At 43.1% G+C, this 19,952-nt stretch overlaps 1 protein-coding gene across 7 annotated transcripts in view; it reads right to left on the bottom strand.

Annotated features, from left to right (window-relative positions):
- The window catches only part of LOC125453689 (microtubule-associated tumor suppressor candidate 2-like), a 403,189-nt gene that overhangs the window by 68,710 nt on the left and 314,527 nt on the right, over window positions 1-19,952 (bottom strand). For all 7 annotated transcript variants that reach the window (XM_059646692.1, XM_059646691.1, XM_059646695.1 and 4 more), the window contains one exon: window positions 4,862-5,079. In XM_059646692.1, the coding sequence (XP_059502675.1) occupies window positions 4,862-5,079 (218 nt within the window). The remainder of the gene's footprint in view (window positions 1-4,861; window positions 5,080-19,952) is intronic.

Below are 19,952 nucleotides of genomic sequence, written 5' to 3'. Positions count from 1 at the left end.
TGTCACTAATGTGAAAGTTGCATCCTGGAGAAGTAATAGAAATTTAAAAGGTACGCGTAGCCTCAAAGGAAAGCGAAGCATGTGTCAGGAAAGGGTACCTTCATGAGTTGGTGTTCACTCTCATTCATAGAATCATACAGTACAGAAGAGGCCTTTCAGATTATGGTGTCTGTATGGACAGGAAACTATTCTAAATTTATGCTAGAGATGGAAAAAACTGCTGATGCTGGAGTCAGAGACAACACAGTGCGGAGCCGGAGGGACACAGGCCTGGCCTGCTATATTCCTCCAGCTCCACACTGTTATCTAAATCTATGCTAGTCCCATTTTCCAGGACCTGGCTCATAGCCTTGAATTTATGACATTTCAAGTGTTCAACCAAGGACTTTTTCAAAAATATAGTTTGCAAGGTTTCCCACTTCATCTGTTCTCCTAAGCAGTGCATTCTGATTCCGACCACTCTCGGCTTGGAATTTTATTTTTCCTCAAATCCTCACTAAACTTCTTGTTTTTCACCTTAGAATTATGCCTCCTGTCATTGACCCTTCAGTGGCACAGTTGCTTTCTGCCCACCTTGTCGAGCCCCTCATAATCTTATAAGCAGGTCCCCTCTCTGCCTTTTCTCTCCAAAGAAAACAACCCAAACTTATCCAGCTTCACACCGTGTTATCTCAGGTTTTCCAGCATCAGCAGTTCCTACTATCCCCGAACTTATCCAGCCTTTCTCCACAGCTAATTTGCTCCATCCCAGGCAACATTGCAATGAATCCCCTCTGCACCCAAAGAGCAAAGGGGAATTCAAAAGGATAGATTTTTGAGCAGAAAGAAAAATATCTAGGGCTCATACCCTGTATTTCTGCTGCAAAATATGCCTGGCTCCAACTCCATGTGCAGAAAACATGTTGCAGATGAGATAGACATTGTCCCCGAGACAGTACACAATGACAGGTTGAGAGTGGCATGGAAACAACAGGTACTTATTATCTCAATCAGGATTATCTGGGATTGAGAGAAGGAATTCAGAGAGGGTCAGCAAACTTGGAAATGCCAGCTGAAACAAAGAGAAACGAATAGAGATTTACCTTTGAATAATGTAACAATATAGTCATCTGCAGAATGTTAGTAAATACTCCCACGATACAAGACTGGTTTCTTTTACTTTGCGCAGTACACCCACAGATTTAATCTGTCCACTGCAATCAATTTTACTGATTAATTAGATAGTGCTGTAATTACAAAGTACTATACAAATAGATTGCCATTCAGTAAAATAAAACAAAAGACAAGTTGCCAGTAATTACTTTACAAGGCAGTAGATGGCACATTGGTCACATGAAAAATTATCAAACTGATGTACAGTGCTGTTAGAATCTAAAACAGATTACTCAATGTTTATGTGGGAAATTCCATATATGTGGTGTTTTTATTGTGTACCAGCCTTCACTGTGATTGTACCCATGCTTTGGAGCAAAGATTTGTGGAATTCAAGTTGCTCTCCAGAGAGTTAAGCAGAAAATCAAAGCTGACACACTTAGGAGGGAGAGTTGTACTGTAGAAGCACTGCACTGTGGATGAAAAGATATACCGAGGTCCAATCTGCCCTCAATTGAATATAAAAGATCTCATGACACTACTTTGAAGAGGAGCAAGAACGCCACACTTATTTGACATATTCAAAATGCTGATTTAGGTACTAATTCCCATTAAACGCATTTGAAAACTGAAATCAATGTTGTTCACTTCAATGTCCAGATGCTGTAATTACTGAATCTGACTTTCCTCTTGTTTTAAGTGACCAATTATTTGGATAAAATCATGAGATCATTTCTCACAAGCAACATGACCCTTAAATGATGCACTGCTGCTGGATCTCCTGTGGCACTGCTCATGGAGAACGGGAAATACAGAGTTGGTTTTAACAAGCAGGGAGGGAGGGAGAGCGAGATAGCAAGAGAGAGAGAGAGAGAGAAAGCACTGGTCCCTTATTCCTTTGTACCTCTGGCTCTCCCCTTATAATGACAAACTAAGCATCATCACAGTGTCTTTGCAAGCTTGGACATACAATTCTCCAGCTCTTTATTCGAGTCACTAACATAGATGGTGAAAAGGTGAGGTCCTGGAACAGATACTGGCAAATATTCCCCTTATCAAAAGTCCCCCACCTCCATCTTCCTAATAATTTACCAGCCTATATTTGGAGATTAATTCAAATTTTATTTGATTTCAACATCTGTCTCACAGAGTCTTACCAACATCCAAAAACTGCCACATCTGCTACATTATCTCCTAAAACTGGAAAATATCTACCCTTTACTAATCCATGCTGACTCTTCAATCAGAGATTAATGAGAGCGACTCACAGTTATCCTGTCTCTGGTGTCAGATCTCAGCCTCTTCCTCACAAATTATGGTAAACTAGCAAATTCTGTAAATTACTGAGTTTATTCCTCCCTCACTTCTTCAGGAATGGATCAGGTTTTACAAATTCTCCACTCCAGAGGAAAGAGATTAAATGGAACAGCAGATTGTAGTGGCAGGAAAACTTTGTCAGTATATGCAGGTGCAAAAAGATATACTTTGGGAGGGTTTAAAGCTTCAGAACTCTCAAGGGACTGCACAGAAAATGAGTGTCAGACAGCAGTTAATGCACTTCTTAAATGATACTGTAATAGCTATCTTCCTGTATTCCTACCTACAGTTTATTGGTGGCTCAGGAAATAGCAGGAGAATTAGCAGTATTGATTGACATAACAGTAGTTTGGGCATCCTGAGATCATGAGTTGGCCACCAACTGCATATATTTAGGTGATCTGTCTTTTTCCAATGGGATGAGTTTGCTTTCAAATTGACCTCTCCCTAAAAATGGCAATGGATGGTACCAGAAGCAGGCAATTTGCTGCCATTTTTTGTTGCACATTTCTATGCATTCTTAGGCATAACCAGGAAGCAGTGAGGCGAAAACTGGAGCCCACCACCTTCTCACATTCCCCTGAGCTCACCCTGCCCAACACATTTAAACAATTAACTAACACTGAATTGATATGGTTATTAATCCAACTGAGACTAATTATAGGTTGCCCCTACCAGTGCACAGTTAATATATTCAGTTGGGTGAAATTGGGTAGCCTGTTTTTATTTTAAATGAGTTGGGTGGGAAGGAAGAGGTGGCACTAACTTGACAGAGAAAGCGAGCGCGAGAGAGAGCAAGAGTGAGAGCGAGCGAGCGCGAGAGAGAGAGAGAGAGAGAGAGAGAAACACGACTGGTGGTGGTTTAATCTGAGGGACACGTGAGGGGAGAAGTTGAGAAGGACAGTCCTTCATGGTAACCTCGGTGGATGCAGGAAATTAACTCACACTACCAGTGTCATTGTGCATCACAAACCAGTTGTCCAGACAACTGAGCTAACTGACCCATGGCCAGCAATATAAATGCATTGGCTAGAACAGCAGGTCAGCTGTGGAGAATTCTATATTGAGTCCCTCACCTCTAATCTCTGCAAAGCCTGTCCACTACCTAGGTACACTGTTGGGTGCAGTTCAGGATTGAAATGAAATAGGCTACACTTTCCTGGATGAATGCAACAATAATTAAAATGTTCAAAACCATCCAGGACAAAGCAGCCCAGTTGATTGGTATCTCAACCACCACTTTAAACGCCCTTTAGCAGCAATATGGCAGCATGGTATACCACATTCAAGGTGCACTGCAGTAACTCACCAAGTTCTCCTTTCACAACATCTTTCAAACTCACCATCTGGACGTGCAAGAGTAGCAGATACACCGAAATAATGGCCACCCACGAGTCCTGCTCCAGATCACTTACTGTCCTAATTTGGAAATTATAATCATCATTGCTTTTCTTTTACTGGATCAAAACTCTAGCTTTTCCTTCCAAAAAAACAACTGTATTTTGCCTTCACTGTATGGACTATAGCAGTTGACAAAGGCAGCTGACCACGAACTTCTCAATGGCACTTCGAAATGACAAATAAATGCTGGTCTAGTCACATCCCACGAAAGAATAAAAAACATACACTTTAAAGAGCAAACAAAATTACTACTTGAAAGGTAAGTTTCAAATTACTTATTGTGGAGCCAGAAGGAACAAGCTTCTATGATCTGACATTCACCTTTCTCCCTCCTGATTGTGTCTCACTTCTTCCACTCATCCCCACATTCCCATCACTACCTTTGTGTCAAGCTGATTTACACTCCTTTCACCCCAGGATCCTTGTGCTATTCCTGGAGTGTTGATTGGAATCTACAAATCATCAATATTGAACAGACAGGCTGGTAGACTAACCAGTTGCTCATGGTTCTGTCTCTGGCCTGATTCAGATGCATATATCATCCACTGTACCATCATTATGCCCCAATTTAGGTGCAACCCCCAATTATAATGGCCTGATATTTTGGCAATCCAGCACCAAAACAACATATGCCAAGCCAGTGAAAATTGAAAGTAGATTTTTAAGGATAGGGGCCTCATTTTAACTATGTGAATTCATAGTCACTTTGAAAATCGTGCAAACAATTTTTATACTGGCAATTTTATTTCAAATCAAATACAAATATACAAGACAACTAATGTTAAAGCCACTACCTTCTTGCAACTTTGTAAATTAGAGATCATATTGAATTCAATGACGGTAAATAACATCCACAACTAATTCATAACCTAGTAATTACAATTAGTATGGATTGAATACAAATAGGCAGACATTTTGGCATAATGTTGTTCATAAATTAGTGGGTAAATATATACAAATAGTTAACAATAGTTATTTAAGTTAGGGTTCTCTTAATCAAAGGAATTAATGCTGATTTACAATTTCCCAAGGGTCTGAATGATGTACTCACTTTATGATGGAAATGCTGTGTAGTGACAGCAAGAACTTCAATGCTAAGGCTTGCTCTTTGTAGCTGTTCGTGAAGAGATTGCAGCTGCTTGGCCTGCTTCTTACATTTGTCCTTGAGACGCTGGACAGTCTGCCGTTCAGTCTCTCGAGACTGGAGGTCAGTCTTTGCGGAAAATCCATTTCTTGTAACACCTGCAGCACCTCTTAGCTTGCCTATCCCTTGGGGAGAGGCGAAACAAATATTAGAGATTGTAGGCAAAAGTTTCCATCAAGTTTAAAAATCAAACCCGTAACTAATGCATTTAAGCATAACCATGTTTCTTTTTTCTGCATCCTTCAGCACTGGACAGACAAGGCTTCACTAATAATTACATCCAATTAGGTAAGATTAAATGTCAGTGGTCATTAAAACTGAAGTCATTTCTACAGAGAATATAATTGATTTTATTGGTCACCGTCTGTTAAAAACGATACAGATCTCAAGTCTCCAGCTGAGCAAGATATGGGAAATAAACAGGCTGAGGTGAAAATGGGATTTAATTGCAGTACTCACACACTTAGTTATTTAGGGAAGATTGAACTCATGAATAGGCATACTCATCATCCAAAGCAAACAGTACAAAGTGGAACAAAGAGTAAATGACTTCAAAGCCCTCAGCATCTCAGATGTCTGACAGTATAAACTGTATCCTCTGTGAAGTATTTTTATTCAGAATCTAAGAAGTATAACTTTATCTGATGCAAGTAAAGTCTAACATTTCTCATTCTTCGGATGAGGATAAGTCGAGGCAAAAATGACATTGATCAGATGAAATTCCACTTCAGCCAACTGCTTTGCGCCTGTAAAATGGGTGATGTAGGATTGAGTTATTTTTCAATAGTGTTGATTTGATAACAAAAGAGGAAATAAATTATAATTTGCCTAATTGTGGTTAGTCGTAAACAATCTTCTTTAGGTTCTTTGTGTAAGAATAGCCATATAGCCCACATCAAAACAAGGTCATGAATTTATCATTTTATGGCTCAAGCTATTGTAAACTTAGCCTAATAGATGTGAAAATGCTTTGAGGCAAATAGCTGTCTTTTTTGGTAAAAACTATGTTTTAAAATAGTTTAATTGTACAACCATTATTTTTGCATGATTATTTTGAGCTTTATGTTTTGCTGTATCTTGCAATTATGCTTTGTGACCTGTGTAAACACCAGTTATTGTGGAGTCACTCATGGCTTTTATAGTTAAAGGATATTGACAGGCTTTGGAATTTTTCAGAATGTTGGGATATTTGGGATGATAGTTGATCACTAGGGTATACCACTGCATACTCTTAAGCTGATACATGAATTACTCGACTGGTGATGCGTTGTTTTGGTAGAGATCTATGTCATTATTAAGCTAGTGGTATAAAGGAGGCTTTGGCCTAGTGGTCTAGGGAAGGTAATGGCCTAGTGGTATTACCAGTGGACTGTTAATCAGGAGATCCGGATAACATTCTGGGGACCTGGTTTGAATCCTGCCACAGCAAATAGTGAAATTTGAATTCAATAAAATACCTGGAATTAAGAATCTAATGATGACCATGATTCATTGCTGTTTGTCAGGAAAAACCCATCTGGTTCACTAATGTCCTTTAGGGAAGGAAACTGCCAGCCTTACCTGGTCTGGCCTACATATGACTCCAGGGCCACTGCAATTAGTTGACTCTGAACTGCCTTCTGGGCAAATAGGGATGGACAGTAAATACTGCCTAGCCAGTAACATCCTCATACCATTAATGAATTAAGGGAAAACAAGCTAAGAGGAAATTTCGGTCCTAAAAAGGATATTTCAATGATCAAATCTTTGGAAAAAAATGAATTAGGTATTGAGCACACATTACCTAGCCAGTCAGATGTTGACTGTATGCCCTTTATGTTTTGGAAAACTAAATTATTTTTATGAAGTAGTGGCTAGCAAGGATTAATAAGCAGTGATTCTTAGTGGTGTGGTACACAGACAAGACCAAAGACAGCTTCAGTCAAATAGAAGTAGACAATAAAGATGTGTTCAGTCAGCCAGAAATATGTCAGCTGGTGTCCTGAAGTGGATCCATTAAAAAACATTGCTTTCATTAAGTTCTCTTCTTTCGTCCTGAGTTTCATCAACTAAATATATTCTTTGAAACATGTAGACATGTACTTGTACCTGGCATGATCTTGCAGCTAACCAGAACTCCCATATCAGAGAAGTGATTGCTTATCATTGCTGGACTATTAATCCAGAGACCAGGCAATGTTATGGAGACACTGGTTCAAATGTCATATGGCTGGATGTTGGTACTTGAACTTGACAGAATTCTGGAATTAAAAATTTAATGATAACCATGAAACTTTTGTTGATTGTTGGGAAAAACCCATCTAGTTCACTAATATCCTCCAAAGTAGGTCATTCTTGCCATGTCAGACCTAAATGTGATTCCAGATGAGGTTGACTCTTAATTGCATTCCAGGCAATTGGGGAATGCGTAATAAACACTGGCTGAGCCAGCATCACAAACTGAGTTATAAAAAAAACCTTTTAGATCATTCCTCTCCAAATCAAAGTTATCATGAACCATAGATAATAGGAACTGCAGATGCTGGAGACTCCAAGATAACAAGGTGTGGAGCTGGATGAACACAGCAGGCCAAGCAGCATCTTAGGAGCAGGAAAGCTGAGATTTCGGGCCGAGGCTCTTCTTCAGAAATGGGGGAGGGGAAGGGGATTCTGAAAAAAATAGGGAGAGAGGGGGACGCGAATAGAAGATGGATAGAGGAGAATATAGGTGGAGAGGAGACGGACAGGTCAAAGAGGTGGGGATGGAACCAGTAAAGGTGAGAGTAGGTGGGGAGGTAGGGAGGACAAAGGTCAAGGGGGCAGAATGAGGTTAGTAGGTAAAAGATGGGGGTGGGGCTTGAGGTGGGAGGAGGGGATGGCTGGAGGAAGGACGGGTTAGGGAGGCGGGGACGAGCTGGGCTGGTTTAGGGATGTGGTGGGTTCAGGCGAGATTTTGAAGCTTGTGAAGTCCACATTGATACCATTGGGCTGCAGGGTTCCCAAGCGGAATGTGAGTTGCTGTTTCTGCATCCTTCCAGGGGCATTGTTGTGCACTGCAGGAGGCCCAGGATGGACATGTCATCTGAGGAATGGGAGGGGGAGTTGAAATGGTTCATGACTGGGAGGTGCAGTTGTTTACTGCAAACCGAGCGGAGGTGTTCTGCAAAGCGGTGCCCAAGCCTCCGCTTGGTTTCCCCAATGTAGAGGAGGCCACAGCGGGAACATTAGCAGATGTGCAGGTGAACATCTGTTTGATGTGAAACGTCTTCTTGGGGCCTGGGTTCGGGTTGAGGGGGAATGAATAGAGGCTGGTGTAGCACTTCCTGCAGTTGCAGGGAGAAGTGCCAGATGTGATGGGGCTGGAGTGGAGTGTGGAGCAGACCAGGGAGTCACGGAGAGAGTGCTCCCTCCGGAAAACAAATAAGGAGGGGGCAGGAAAAACATCTTTGATGGTGGGGTCGGATTGCAGGTGGTGGAAGTGTCGGAGGATGACACGTTGGATCCGGAGGTTGGTGGGGTGGTATGTGAGGATGAGGGGGATTCTGTTTTGGTTGTTATTGTGGGGACGGGTGTGAGGGATGAGTTGCGGGAAATGCGGGAGACATGGTCGAGGACGTTCTCGACCACCGAGGTGGGGGATGTTGCGGTCCTTGAAAAATGAGGACATCTGTGTATGGGAGTGGAATGCCTCATCCTGGGAGCAGATGCAACGGAGGCGAAGGAAGTGGGAATAGGGGATGGCATTTTTGCAGGAAGGTGGGTGGGAGGAGGTGTATTCTCGGTAGCTGTGGCAGTTGATGGGCTTGAAATGGATTTCGGTTTCTAGGTGGTTGCCAGAGATGGAGACAGAGGGGTCCAGGAAGGAGATAGAGGTATTAGAGCTGGTTCAGGTGAACCTAAGGTTTGGATGGAAGGTGTTGGTGAAGTGGATGAACTGTTTGCGCTCCTCGTGGGAATATGAGGCACGGCTGATACAATCACAAATGTAACAGAGGAAAAGGTGGGATTGAGGACCAGTGTAGATGCGGAAGAGGGATTGTTCCATGTAACTTACAAAGAGGCAGGCATAGCTTGGGACCATGCGGGCACCTATGGCCACCCCCTTTGTAGGAAGTGGGAGGAATTGAAGGAGAAGTTGTTGAGGGTGAGGAAGGGTTCGGCTGAGCGGATGAGGGTGTCAGTGGAGCGAAACTGGTCAGACCTGCGGGACAGGAAGAAGCGGAGGGCCTTTAGGCCATCTGCATGGGGAATGCAGGTATATAGGGTCTGGATGTCCATGGTAAAGATGGGGTGTTGGGGACTGGGGAATTGGAAGTTCTGGAGGAGGTGGAGGGTGTGGGTGGTATCACGGACGTAGGTGGGGAGTTCCTGGACCAAGGGAGAAAAAAATGGAGTTGAGATAGGTGGAGATAAGTTTGGTGGGGCAGGAGCAGGTGGAGACAATGGGTCGACCAGGTTTGTGGATTTTGGGAAGGAGATAGAAGCGGGCAGTGTGGGGGTGGATGAGGTTGGAGGCTGTGGGAGGAGGTCACCTGAAGCGATGAGGTTGTGCATGGTTTGGGAGATGATGATTTGGTGGTCGGGGGGTGGGGTCATGATCAAGGGAGCGGTAGGTGGTGTTGGAGAGTTGGCGCCTGACCTCAGTGCGCCATACTACAACTGTGTCTCCTTTGTCCACGGGTTTTGTGGTAAGGTTGGGATTGGAGCAGAGGGCTGCACGTTCTGCTGTAGAGAGGTTGGAGTGGGTGAGAGGGGTGGAGAGTTTGAGGCAATTCATGTCTCGACGGCAGTTGGAAATGTAGAGATCAAGGAAGGGTAGGAGGCCTTGGGGTGGTGTCCAGGAGGAGGGCTTGTGTTGGAGGTGGCAGAAGGGGTCAGTAGAGGGAGGGTTAGGCTCACGATTAAAGAAGTAAGCGTGGAGGCAGAGGCGGCAGAAAAACTGCTCAATGTCCAAACGTGACCAGCATTCATTGATGTTTGGGTAAAGGGGGACAAAGGTGAACCCGTTACTGAGGACTGACCGTTCGTCCCCAGTAAGGGGGAGTTCTGGGGGAATGGTGAAGATTCAGCTGGGCTGGGTACTATGGTCTCCTCTGAAGCTGCTGGCTATGGAGGCGAAGGGTGGAGCAACGTCGGCATCAGTGGTGGGCTGAGCGGCGTCGTGGTGGGAAGAGCGGGGTAGACAGTGGTGACGGTAGGTGCATCCTCAGTGTCTATGGCGTTGGCCTCGGAAATGAAGGGGGTGACATCAGCAGAAGTGTCGCGGCGTTCGCTGTCCCGGAAGTGGTGTACCCAGTGGAGGAGGATGCGATGTCATCCGTGGGTGCTCCGACACTGGCCACAGGGCCAACGGCAGCGGGCACAGTGTGGGGTAGGTCCTGGGTAGGGTTGGAGTTCTGGGAGGTGGAGGAAACCAGTTTTGGGCGGTAGGCACCAGTGAGTTTACTGTGCTAATGGTTTTTTTGTGTCCTAATAAAGCTGAGTAGAGTTGTGAGTTCAGGTTGTGGATCCTACAAAGAATAAAAAAAACAGGAGAGGTCCTTTGCAGGTCTGGGAGAGGGAGGCTCTGAGCTGGGGTAGGCTTGATTGTAGTGCCAGGAGATGCTGGCGCATTGCTGCGAGTGAGTGTTTCAGGAGTCACAGGGAGAAACGCTTCTGAAGGATCTCAATGTCCTGAATGTTGACATTGTCACAGTTGGGGCCAAATTGGGAAGTAGTCCATTGGGGATGTTGCTTTGACTCTCGTGTGAAGAATTTGTGGATGACTGGTAAGTCCACAGCATGACCTGCAGACTCCACAATGCATTGTGCAGCTCGTGCTTCAAGGGTTGGGCAGGTGAGTTGTTTGCAGCTTTGCTTGCTCCACCTGGTACCTCTGGTTCACCTCTGTATATTCCCAATGAAGTTTCTTAATGATGAGACCTTTTGGTTAATCACAAGAGGGGCACTCCCATAAGTTGACAGGAATGTATGACCTCTTCAGAGCTGCGCCCAAGATATCCATTCAGCAAGTCCACTCCTCCCGGGGCATTTCCTGTTATGACAGTGTTCCAAAGCTTCAGGGATCTGGGATCCAGCATCTAATATGGTCAACAGAGCTGCTTTGCGTGGTTAGCTCCTCAATCCTGGGCATGTAGGCTTGGGAGAGGATGCTACTGTTTGTTCACCTTTCTTGCTATCAGATTTGGAGGATCTTGCGAGGACATCACTGGTGGTGTTTCTCCAACGCTACCAAGGGCCTACTGTAGGTCCATTGGATTTGCTAAACACACAGAGGAATGGGAATTTGAACTGCTGCACAATTGTGATGTTAATCTCAAGTTTGACATCAATGTCCTTAAATATCTTTCCTTCAGTTGGCCAAAGGGTCAACAGGCATTTTTGAAGGAATGAAGAATTTTGTGTTCTATTTTGCCTTCATCAAGACTAGGCTCCCATGATTCAAAGATATGGAATATTTTTCAGGATCTCAACACTCAGCAACTAAGGTTCTCTTCCAATCAGCTCCCTTGGTACAATGCCTTACCCACTGACTAGACAAAGCACTGAAATCCTACAAAACTGAAAATAATAGTTACAATTCTGTTCCTTGTGATGCTTCACCATAAATCACCCCATCCAAAAAATCATGCTTCCTGTTTAAATGGTGTCTGTTTCTTTAGAAAGGGAAATTGATCAACACATAGTTTTAATTAAAACTGCTTGTGTCTAGGAGATGTTGTCAGTGTTTTGCTTTTTAATACATCACATTCATGTCAAATTTCTGCACAGAAATTTATTAATTCCACTTATTGTGCTCAAGGGTGCCAGTGGTGATACGCAGCACTGTTAATTTATCAGTAATTTTTTTGTACTGGAACAAAATGGTAATCCAATAAACATTTGAGTGGTGAATACTCAATATCATGACCTTTTTTAATTCATTCATGGAATCTGGGTGTTATTGGCTGGGCCAATGGTCATTTATTAGCCCAGAGGCCAATTAAGAGTCAACCACATTGTTATGGCCTAGAGCCCCACATAGGCCAGGCAAAGGCAGCTGATTTCCAGATGGGTTTTCTGAACAATTGATTGTTAGTTTTTCAATTCAAATTTCACTGTTGTGATGGTGGGATTTGAAACCTTGTCCCCAGAACAGTAGCCTGGGGTTTGAGATTACTAGCCAAATGACATTACACCACACCCCCAACTCCCTCAGTCTGCATTGATACATTTGGAGATATTAAGGACTGCTGATGCTGGAGTCAGAGTTAACACAGTGTAGAGCTGGAGGAGCACAGCAGGCCAGGCAGCATCAGAGGAGCAGGGAAGCTGACATTTTGGGTTGGGACCTTTCTTCAGAAATAAATAGAGAGCAGGGGTGGGGCTAGGGAAGGTAGGTGGGACGGTGATAGGTGATTGCAGCTAGGGAGTGGTGGGAATTGGTTGGTGAGGTGGGAGGAGCGGATAGGCAGGAGAGAAGATGAACAGGTTGTGTCAGGTCAAGGAGGCAATGATGAGAGGGAGGGTTGGTCATGGGATGAGGCTGGGGGTGGTGGGTGGGAGTGTGGAGATTTTGAAACTGGTAAAGCCCACATTGAGACCATTGGGCTGTAGGCTCCCAAGGTGGAATATGAGGTGCTGCTCCTCCAGTTTTTGGGTGGTGTCACTGTGACACTGGAGGAGGCCCAGGATGGACATGTGATGCAGGGAGTGGGAGGGGGAGTTGAAATGGTTTGCGACCAGAAGGTGTTTTTCGTTCTGAACAGAGTGCAGGTGCAGAGCTTCCACTTTGTCTCACCGATGCAGAGGAGGCCACATCGGGAGCAGTGGATGCAATAGACCTCATTGACGATGTGCAGGTGAACTTCTGTGGAATGTGGAAGGATTGTTTTGTGCCTTGAATGCAGGTTGGGGGGAGATGCAGTTGCAGGGGGTGGGGGTAGTAGAGAGCATATAGCCTAATGGCCTAAATGTGGACTTTACCAGTTTCAAATCTCCTCATCCCTGCACACTACTATTACCATCCCACCTCCTTCCCCAGCCTCACCCCTCCTCTCTCAATTTACTTCTGAGCTCTCTTCCCCTTCCCACACTTCTGAAGGAGTGTCCCGATCCAAAACGTCAACTTTCCTGCTCCTCTGATGCTGCCTGGTCTGCTGTGTTCCTCCAGCTCCACACTGTTGCACTGATATATTGTTTACCTTGTTTAGAAATGATAGAATTACCATTGCTTTCAAAGTTAAATTTTAAAATGGATTTCTCAGGCTTTTACTCACATTGAATAAATGTATCCACTCTCCTGTACACAGACACTGGCTAGTGTGATAGAATGTTTCTTGACATTGATGTTAATCGTTTTCTTACTTGTAGTTTGCAATTAAATGATATAGGTATAAAATGTAGAAAAGTGATTAGAATACATGGATATTTGATATCTGACATGGACACAGTTGGCCAAAAGGCTTTCCACACTATAAAAACTCCATGACTCTAAAATATCAATATTTATTGGGCAAAAAACCTTTCCAACAACAATTAGTGCTCCCATCAGTGACTGCATCTAATTCTGAACATACATTGTGGTTGAAGGTTTTTCTGTGAAGATGATTAGGGCACAGAAAGAACTACTCTGGATTGAAATCTCCAGCAGAAATCAAATGATGTCAGGTTGACTGGTGTATAATTCTTTGTGTGCTCTTGCTTTCTTTTCAAAACAGAGGGGTTAATTAGCTTATCACCCAGTCTGTAGAACAACTCAAGAGTCCACAGAATCTAGGAAGGTGCCCACTAGTGCATCCACTATTTTGAACGCGACTTCCTTAATTACTCTGGGATAGAGTTATCAGGGTTTGAGAATTTAATGGTCTTGAGTCCCATTAATTTAGAGTCATACAGTCATAGAGTTGTACAGCATGGAAACAAACCCTTTGGCCCGACACGTCCATACCGACCAGATATTGTAAATTAATCTAGTTCCATTTGCCAGCATTTGGCTTATATCCCTCTGAACCCTTCCTGTTCATATATCCATCAGGATGCCTTTTAAATGTTGTAATTGTGCCAGGCTCCACCACTTCCTCTGGCAGCTCACGCACCACCCTGTGCGTGAAAAAGTTGCCTCTTAGTTCCCTTTTAAATTTTCCCACTCTCACTTTAAACCTATGCCCTCTAACTTTGGACTTTCCTACCCTAGAGTAAAGACTTTGACAAATTCACCCTATCCACGTCCCTCATGATTTTATAAACCTCTAAGGTTACCACTCAGCCCCAGCCTATTCAACCTCTCCTTATAGCTCAAACCCTCCAACTCTGGCAACATCCTTCTAAATCTTTTTTGAACCCTTTCAAGTTTCACAACATCTTTCCTGTAGCAGGAAGACCAGAATTGAACTTAGTACTCCGTAAGTGACCAAACCAGTGTTCTGTACAGCTGCAACATGACCTCCCAACTACTACTCTCAATGCACTGATCAATAAAGTCAAGAAACCAAACACCTTCTTCATGATCCTGTCTACCTGGGACTCGAGGTCTCTTTGTTCAGCAACACTGTCCACAACCTTACCATTAAGTGTGTAAGATCGGCTCTGATTTGCCCTCTCAAAATGCAAAAGCTCACATTTATCTAAAATCAACTCCATCTGTCACTCCTCAGCCCATTTGCCCATTTGCTCAATGTCTTGTTGTACTCTGAGTGAACATTCTTTACTGTCCATCATGCCACCAAATTTGGTGTCATCCGTAAACTTACTACCCATACCTCCAACATTCATATGCAAATTGTTTATATAAAAGCAGAAGACAAGAGCAACGGACTCAGCACAGATCACAATGTTCGATCACTGGTCACAAGCCTCCACCAACAAACTCTGTATCCTACCTTCTCGCCAATTTTGTACCCAAATGGCCAGTTCTCCCTGTACTCCATGTGATCTAACCTTGTCAAACAACTTGAAGTCCACATAGACAACATCAATCACTCTACCTTTATCAATCTTCTTTGCCACTTTTTCAAAAAAGTCAATCAGGTTAGTGAGACATGATTTCCTACACATAAATTCCCACACACATGTTGTAGACTATCCCTAATCAGTTCTTGCCTTTGCAAATATATGGAAATCCTCTCCAACAACTCGCCCACGACTGACGTCAGGCTCACCATTCTATTGATCCCTGGCTTTTCCTTACCACTTTTCTAAAATAACAGCACCACATTAGCCAACCTCCAGTCTTCTCTTACCTCACCTGAGGTTAGTGATGATACAAATATCTCAGCAAGGGGCCCAGCAATCACTTCCTTTGCTTCCCACAGGGTCCTGATCAGATCCCAGGGATTTTTCCACTTTTATGCATCGTTCTTGCTCTGTTAAATGGAGACTTTTCAAGATATCACTATTTATTTCCCCAAGTTCTCTAGCTTCCATATCCTTCTCCACAGTAAATATTGATGCAAAATACTCATTTAGTATCTCCCCCATCTCCTGCTGATCCACACATTTCCCCAACATTTTTTCCCTACTAATACAGATTTCCTTCACTCCCACTCTCTCACTAAACCCTGTGTTTCCCAACATTTCTTGTATGTTATTTGCATACTCATAATATTTAATATGTAGAACATAAAAATATATCTCCTGGTTCATAAGTAGTTAATGCCTCGATGTTGGACGTTTAATCAAAGATATGCAATTTTGTCATAATTGCTGTAAATTTTAGAATAATCTCCTACATACTTTAAAAGTTGCTCTTAATCATTAGAGCTGGCTCTGGAAAATTAGGCATGAGCAATTAGCGTTTCTAAAAATAAAACAAATTGAACAGCCAAGCCACAACCAATTACTCCCTATGTTAGGTTGGCCCACCTCCTGCTATAAAACAAAATAAGCAAGAAATAACTGTCCAGTCTTCAATACAAAAATCATTTCCTGCTATTCAACTGACTCCAGCTCCCCCTTTCATTTTGTAGAAACTTGACCTAGTCTTCTTGCCAGGAGCTGTAAGAATGGGCTGCAGACATAAACTATTACTGTTATTACTGTTCAGAGAATCAGTTACCTAGATGATTATGTTTCCCACAGGCCTTCTGATTCAAAATGTTGCATGAAGTTGCAAACTGATAAACTAAACTCAGAAATCATCATTCTTCCTATTATATTTTCTTTTAGACTGTATTCGATTTGGCAAGCCTTAGATTTAATTTTTATAATAATTTGAACATGCCCCCAACACCCCATTTAGAACTATACTAAACCACATATAGATCGGTTTGTGGTTTTTCTTCTCATTTAATTTCGGGAAGTTTGCATATGGATTTTATGAAACAAGAATTTGTGGATAATTCACTTGATTCCTCAGAACACACATGAACTGAATCAGAGGGTCATAGAGATTTACAGCACAGAAACAGACCCTTCAGTCCAAATTGTCCATGCTAACCCGAAATCCGAAATTAATCTAATCCCATTTGTCAGCACTTGGCCAATATCCCTCTAAATCCTTCCTCCTGTGTAAGTTCATAGTTCCTTGCAAGTGGAGTCGCAGGCACATAGGAAAGTGAAGAAGGCATTTGGTATACTTGTCTTCATTTGTCAGTGCATCAAATATAGGAAATGGGAGGTCATGTTGTGGACATTGGTGAGGCCACTGTTTGAATACTGCATTTATTTCTGGTCTCCCTGCTACAGGAAGGATGTTGTGAAATTTGAAAGGGTTCAGAAAAGATTTACAAGGATATTGTCAGAGTTGGAGGGTTCGAGCTACAGAGAGAGGCTGGGTAGGCTGGGGTTATTTTCCCTGGAGCTTCAGAAGCTGAGGGGTGACCTTATAGAGGTTTATAGATCATGAGGGGCATGGATAGGATGAATAGCCAAGGTCTTTACCTTGGGGTAGGGGGAGTCCAAAACTAGGGGCGTAGGTTTAAGATCGGTGGGCAAAGATTTAAAAGGGACCTTAGGTACAACTCTTTTCATGCAGAGTGTGGTGCGTGTATGGAACAAGCTGTCAGAGGAAATGGTGGAGGCTGGTGCAATAACAACATTTAAAAGGCATCTAGATGTGTATACGAATAGGAAGGGTTTAGAAGGATATGGCTGGCAAATGGGACTAGATTAATTTAGGATATCTGGTCGGCATGAATGAGTTGGACCGAAGGGTCTGCTTCGATGCTGTACAGCTCTATGGCTCTGAATCTTCATGTCTCCACCCAAATGCCTTTTAAATGTTGAAACTGTATCAGCCTTAGCCACCTCCTGTGGTAGCTCATTCCATACGTACAGTACCCTCTGCGTGAAAAAGCTTCCCCTCGGGTCCCTCCCTATTATGTCTTTCTTCTCTGACCTTAAATTTATGCCTTCTCATTTTGGGCTAGCCGGGGAAGATGACCTTGGCTGTTCACCCTACCCACGCCCTTCATGAATTGATAAACCTCTTTAAAATCACCCCTCATGCACTGACACTCCAGAGAAAATCGCCCCAGCCTATTCAGCCTTTCCCTGTAGCTTAAAGTTGCAAGTTACAAAGTTACAGTTTTGCTGCATGCTTCCATTTTATCAGCATCTAATTGTATGCCAAGTCAAATCAACGAGACTCAAAGCTGTTTAGATAACCATTTCTCTGTCATCAAGCTTGAATCTACAGAGCACATCTAATTTAACACTTAGTGGAAATTCATTTCCTGCTTCCCTTCACTACAATCTCTCTGCTTTCATGGCTAAAGTACTTAGGAGCCATAGTAGACAGGGATGTTGCTCAGACAGACAACGGACAAAACAACATGAACAAACAGGAACTTGCCCAGGAATGCTGACTTTTGGCATGTACTTATTCATCTGCATTGGAAGTCGAGTAATTACCGCATTATTGAGAATCTGGTGCACATTATTGAAATCACAGCTCATAAAATAAAATTATTAATTCTTAATTGAAACCTCATTAATTAAGGATTACCAGTGCAGGAAAAGCACGGTAAATCGAACGCAGCCAAGTACAACCCCATCAGTCTACTCTTGATCACCAGTAAAGTGATGGGAGGGGTGAAGAACATTGCCATCAAGCAGCACCTTGCTCAGAAAACACCTGCACACTGATAGTCAGTTTGGGTTCCGCCAGGTCCACCCCGCCCTAACCTCCTAACTGGGGCCCTTGTGGCACAATGGTAGTGTCTGTACTCATGGACCAAGAGACCCTGTTTCAAGTCTCACCCACTCCAGGAGACGTTCAGAATAGCAACTCTGAATAGGTTGGTTTAGTTAAAAATAGGGTGAAGCTTCAATAAAAGAGCTGAATTCCAGATGGGAGGTGAGAGTAACGGTACCTGACGTTAAGGTTGCATTTGACTGAGAACATCATCAAGAAGCATTAGGAAATCTGGGGTTAATGGGAATCAGGAAAAAACTCTTTGCTGGTTGGAGTCATAGTTGGCACATAGGAAGATGGTCATGGTTGTTGGAGGTCAGACATCCCAGCTCCAGGACATTTCTGCAGAAGTTCCTCAGGGTAGTGTCCTTGGCCCAACCATCTTCAGTTACTTCATCAATGACCTGCCCTCCATCATAAAGTCAGAAGTCAGTAAGGTTGCAGATGACTGCACAATGTTCAGCATCATTCATGAGATACTGAAGCAGTCTGTATCCAAATGCAGCAAGACCTGGAAAATTTCCAGGCTTGGGCTGAAGTGGGAAGTACCCAACAACTATCAGGCAATCACCATCTCCAACAAAGCAGAATCCAACCATTGCCCATTGATATTCAATGGCATTACCATCACTGAATCCCACACTACCAACATCTAGGTGGTTATTATTGAGCAGAAACTGAATTGGATTAGCTATCTCAATTCAGTGGCTACAACAGCAGGTCAGAGACTACAGCTTTGCACCTTGTAACTCACATCCTGATTTCACAAGGCTTGTCTACCACTGACAAGGCACAAGTCAGGAATGTGCTGGAATACTCCATACTTGCTTGAATGAGTGCTGTTCCAAAAACACATATGAAGCTTGATCCTACTTAAGACAAAGCAACCCACTTAATAGTCACCACATCCATAGTCAGTCCCTCCAACACCAACACTCAGTAGCAGCAGTGCAATGTATCTACAAGGTACACTGCAGAAATTCACAAAGACTCTTTAGACAGTACCTTCCAAACCCACAACTACTCACTAGCATCTGCTAGTTCCTTTCTAAGCCACTCAGATCTTGATTCACAAATACATCATTCCTTCAGTATAACTGGGTCAAAATCCTGAAACTCTCTTCCTAACATTGTTGCGCATGTATCTACATTAAATAAAGTGCAAGCATTCATGACGGCAGCTCAACACCACTTTCCCAATGACAATTAGGCATGGACAATAGATTCTGCCTCATTTAGCAATGCCCACATCCACGAATGTATATTTTGAAAATGCAAAAACACGATGTTCAACATTGTAAATAAATAGTCTTTATATTTTGATTCAGCTTATATAAATGATTTGCAGTAGTACAAAAACATATTTATTTTCTTTGCTTTCCAGTCTAAAGGATAGTATTTTCCACTTTTATACTCAATCAGAAATGAGAAGTATCACTTCTAGTGTCTAATTTCATGTTCTTCCATTCCAAAGATAAAAACATCATCTTTCTGTGATCATAGAATCCCTAGAGTGTGGAAGTAGCCATTCTACCCATCGAGTCTGCAGTGACCCTCTGAAGAGCATCCCACCCAGTCCCACCCCTTACCCTTACCCTGTAACCCTGCATTTCCCATGGGCAATCCACCTAGCCTGCACATCCTGCACATTATGGGCAATTTAACATGGCCAATCCACCGAATCTGCACATCTTTGGACTGTGGGAGGAAACTACAGCACCTGGAGGAAGCTCACACAGACATAGGGAGAATGTGCAAACTCTGCACAAACAGTCGCTCAAAGCATGTAATCGAACCTGGGTCCCTGGCATTGTGAGACAGCAGTACTAACTACTGAGTTACCATGCTGACCCACCAAGCCACCGTGCTACAATAACTCAATATAATTTACTGGGAATAATTTCT

This window comes from Stegostoma tigrinum, chromosome 6 (assembly GCF_030684315.1).
Source record: "Stegostoma tigrinum isolate sSteTig4 chromosome 6, sSteTig4.hap1, whole genome shotgun sequence".
Lineage (NCBI taxonomy): Eukaryota > Metazoa > Chordata > Chondrichthyes > Orectolobiformes > Stegostomatidae > Stegostoma > Stegostoma tigrinum.
Note: the sequence above shows the minus strand (reverse complement) of the source record. Positions and strands in the feature narration are given on the sequence as shown.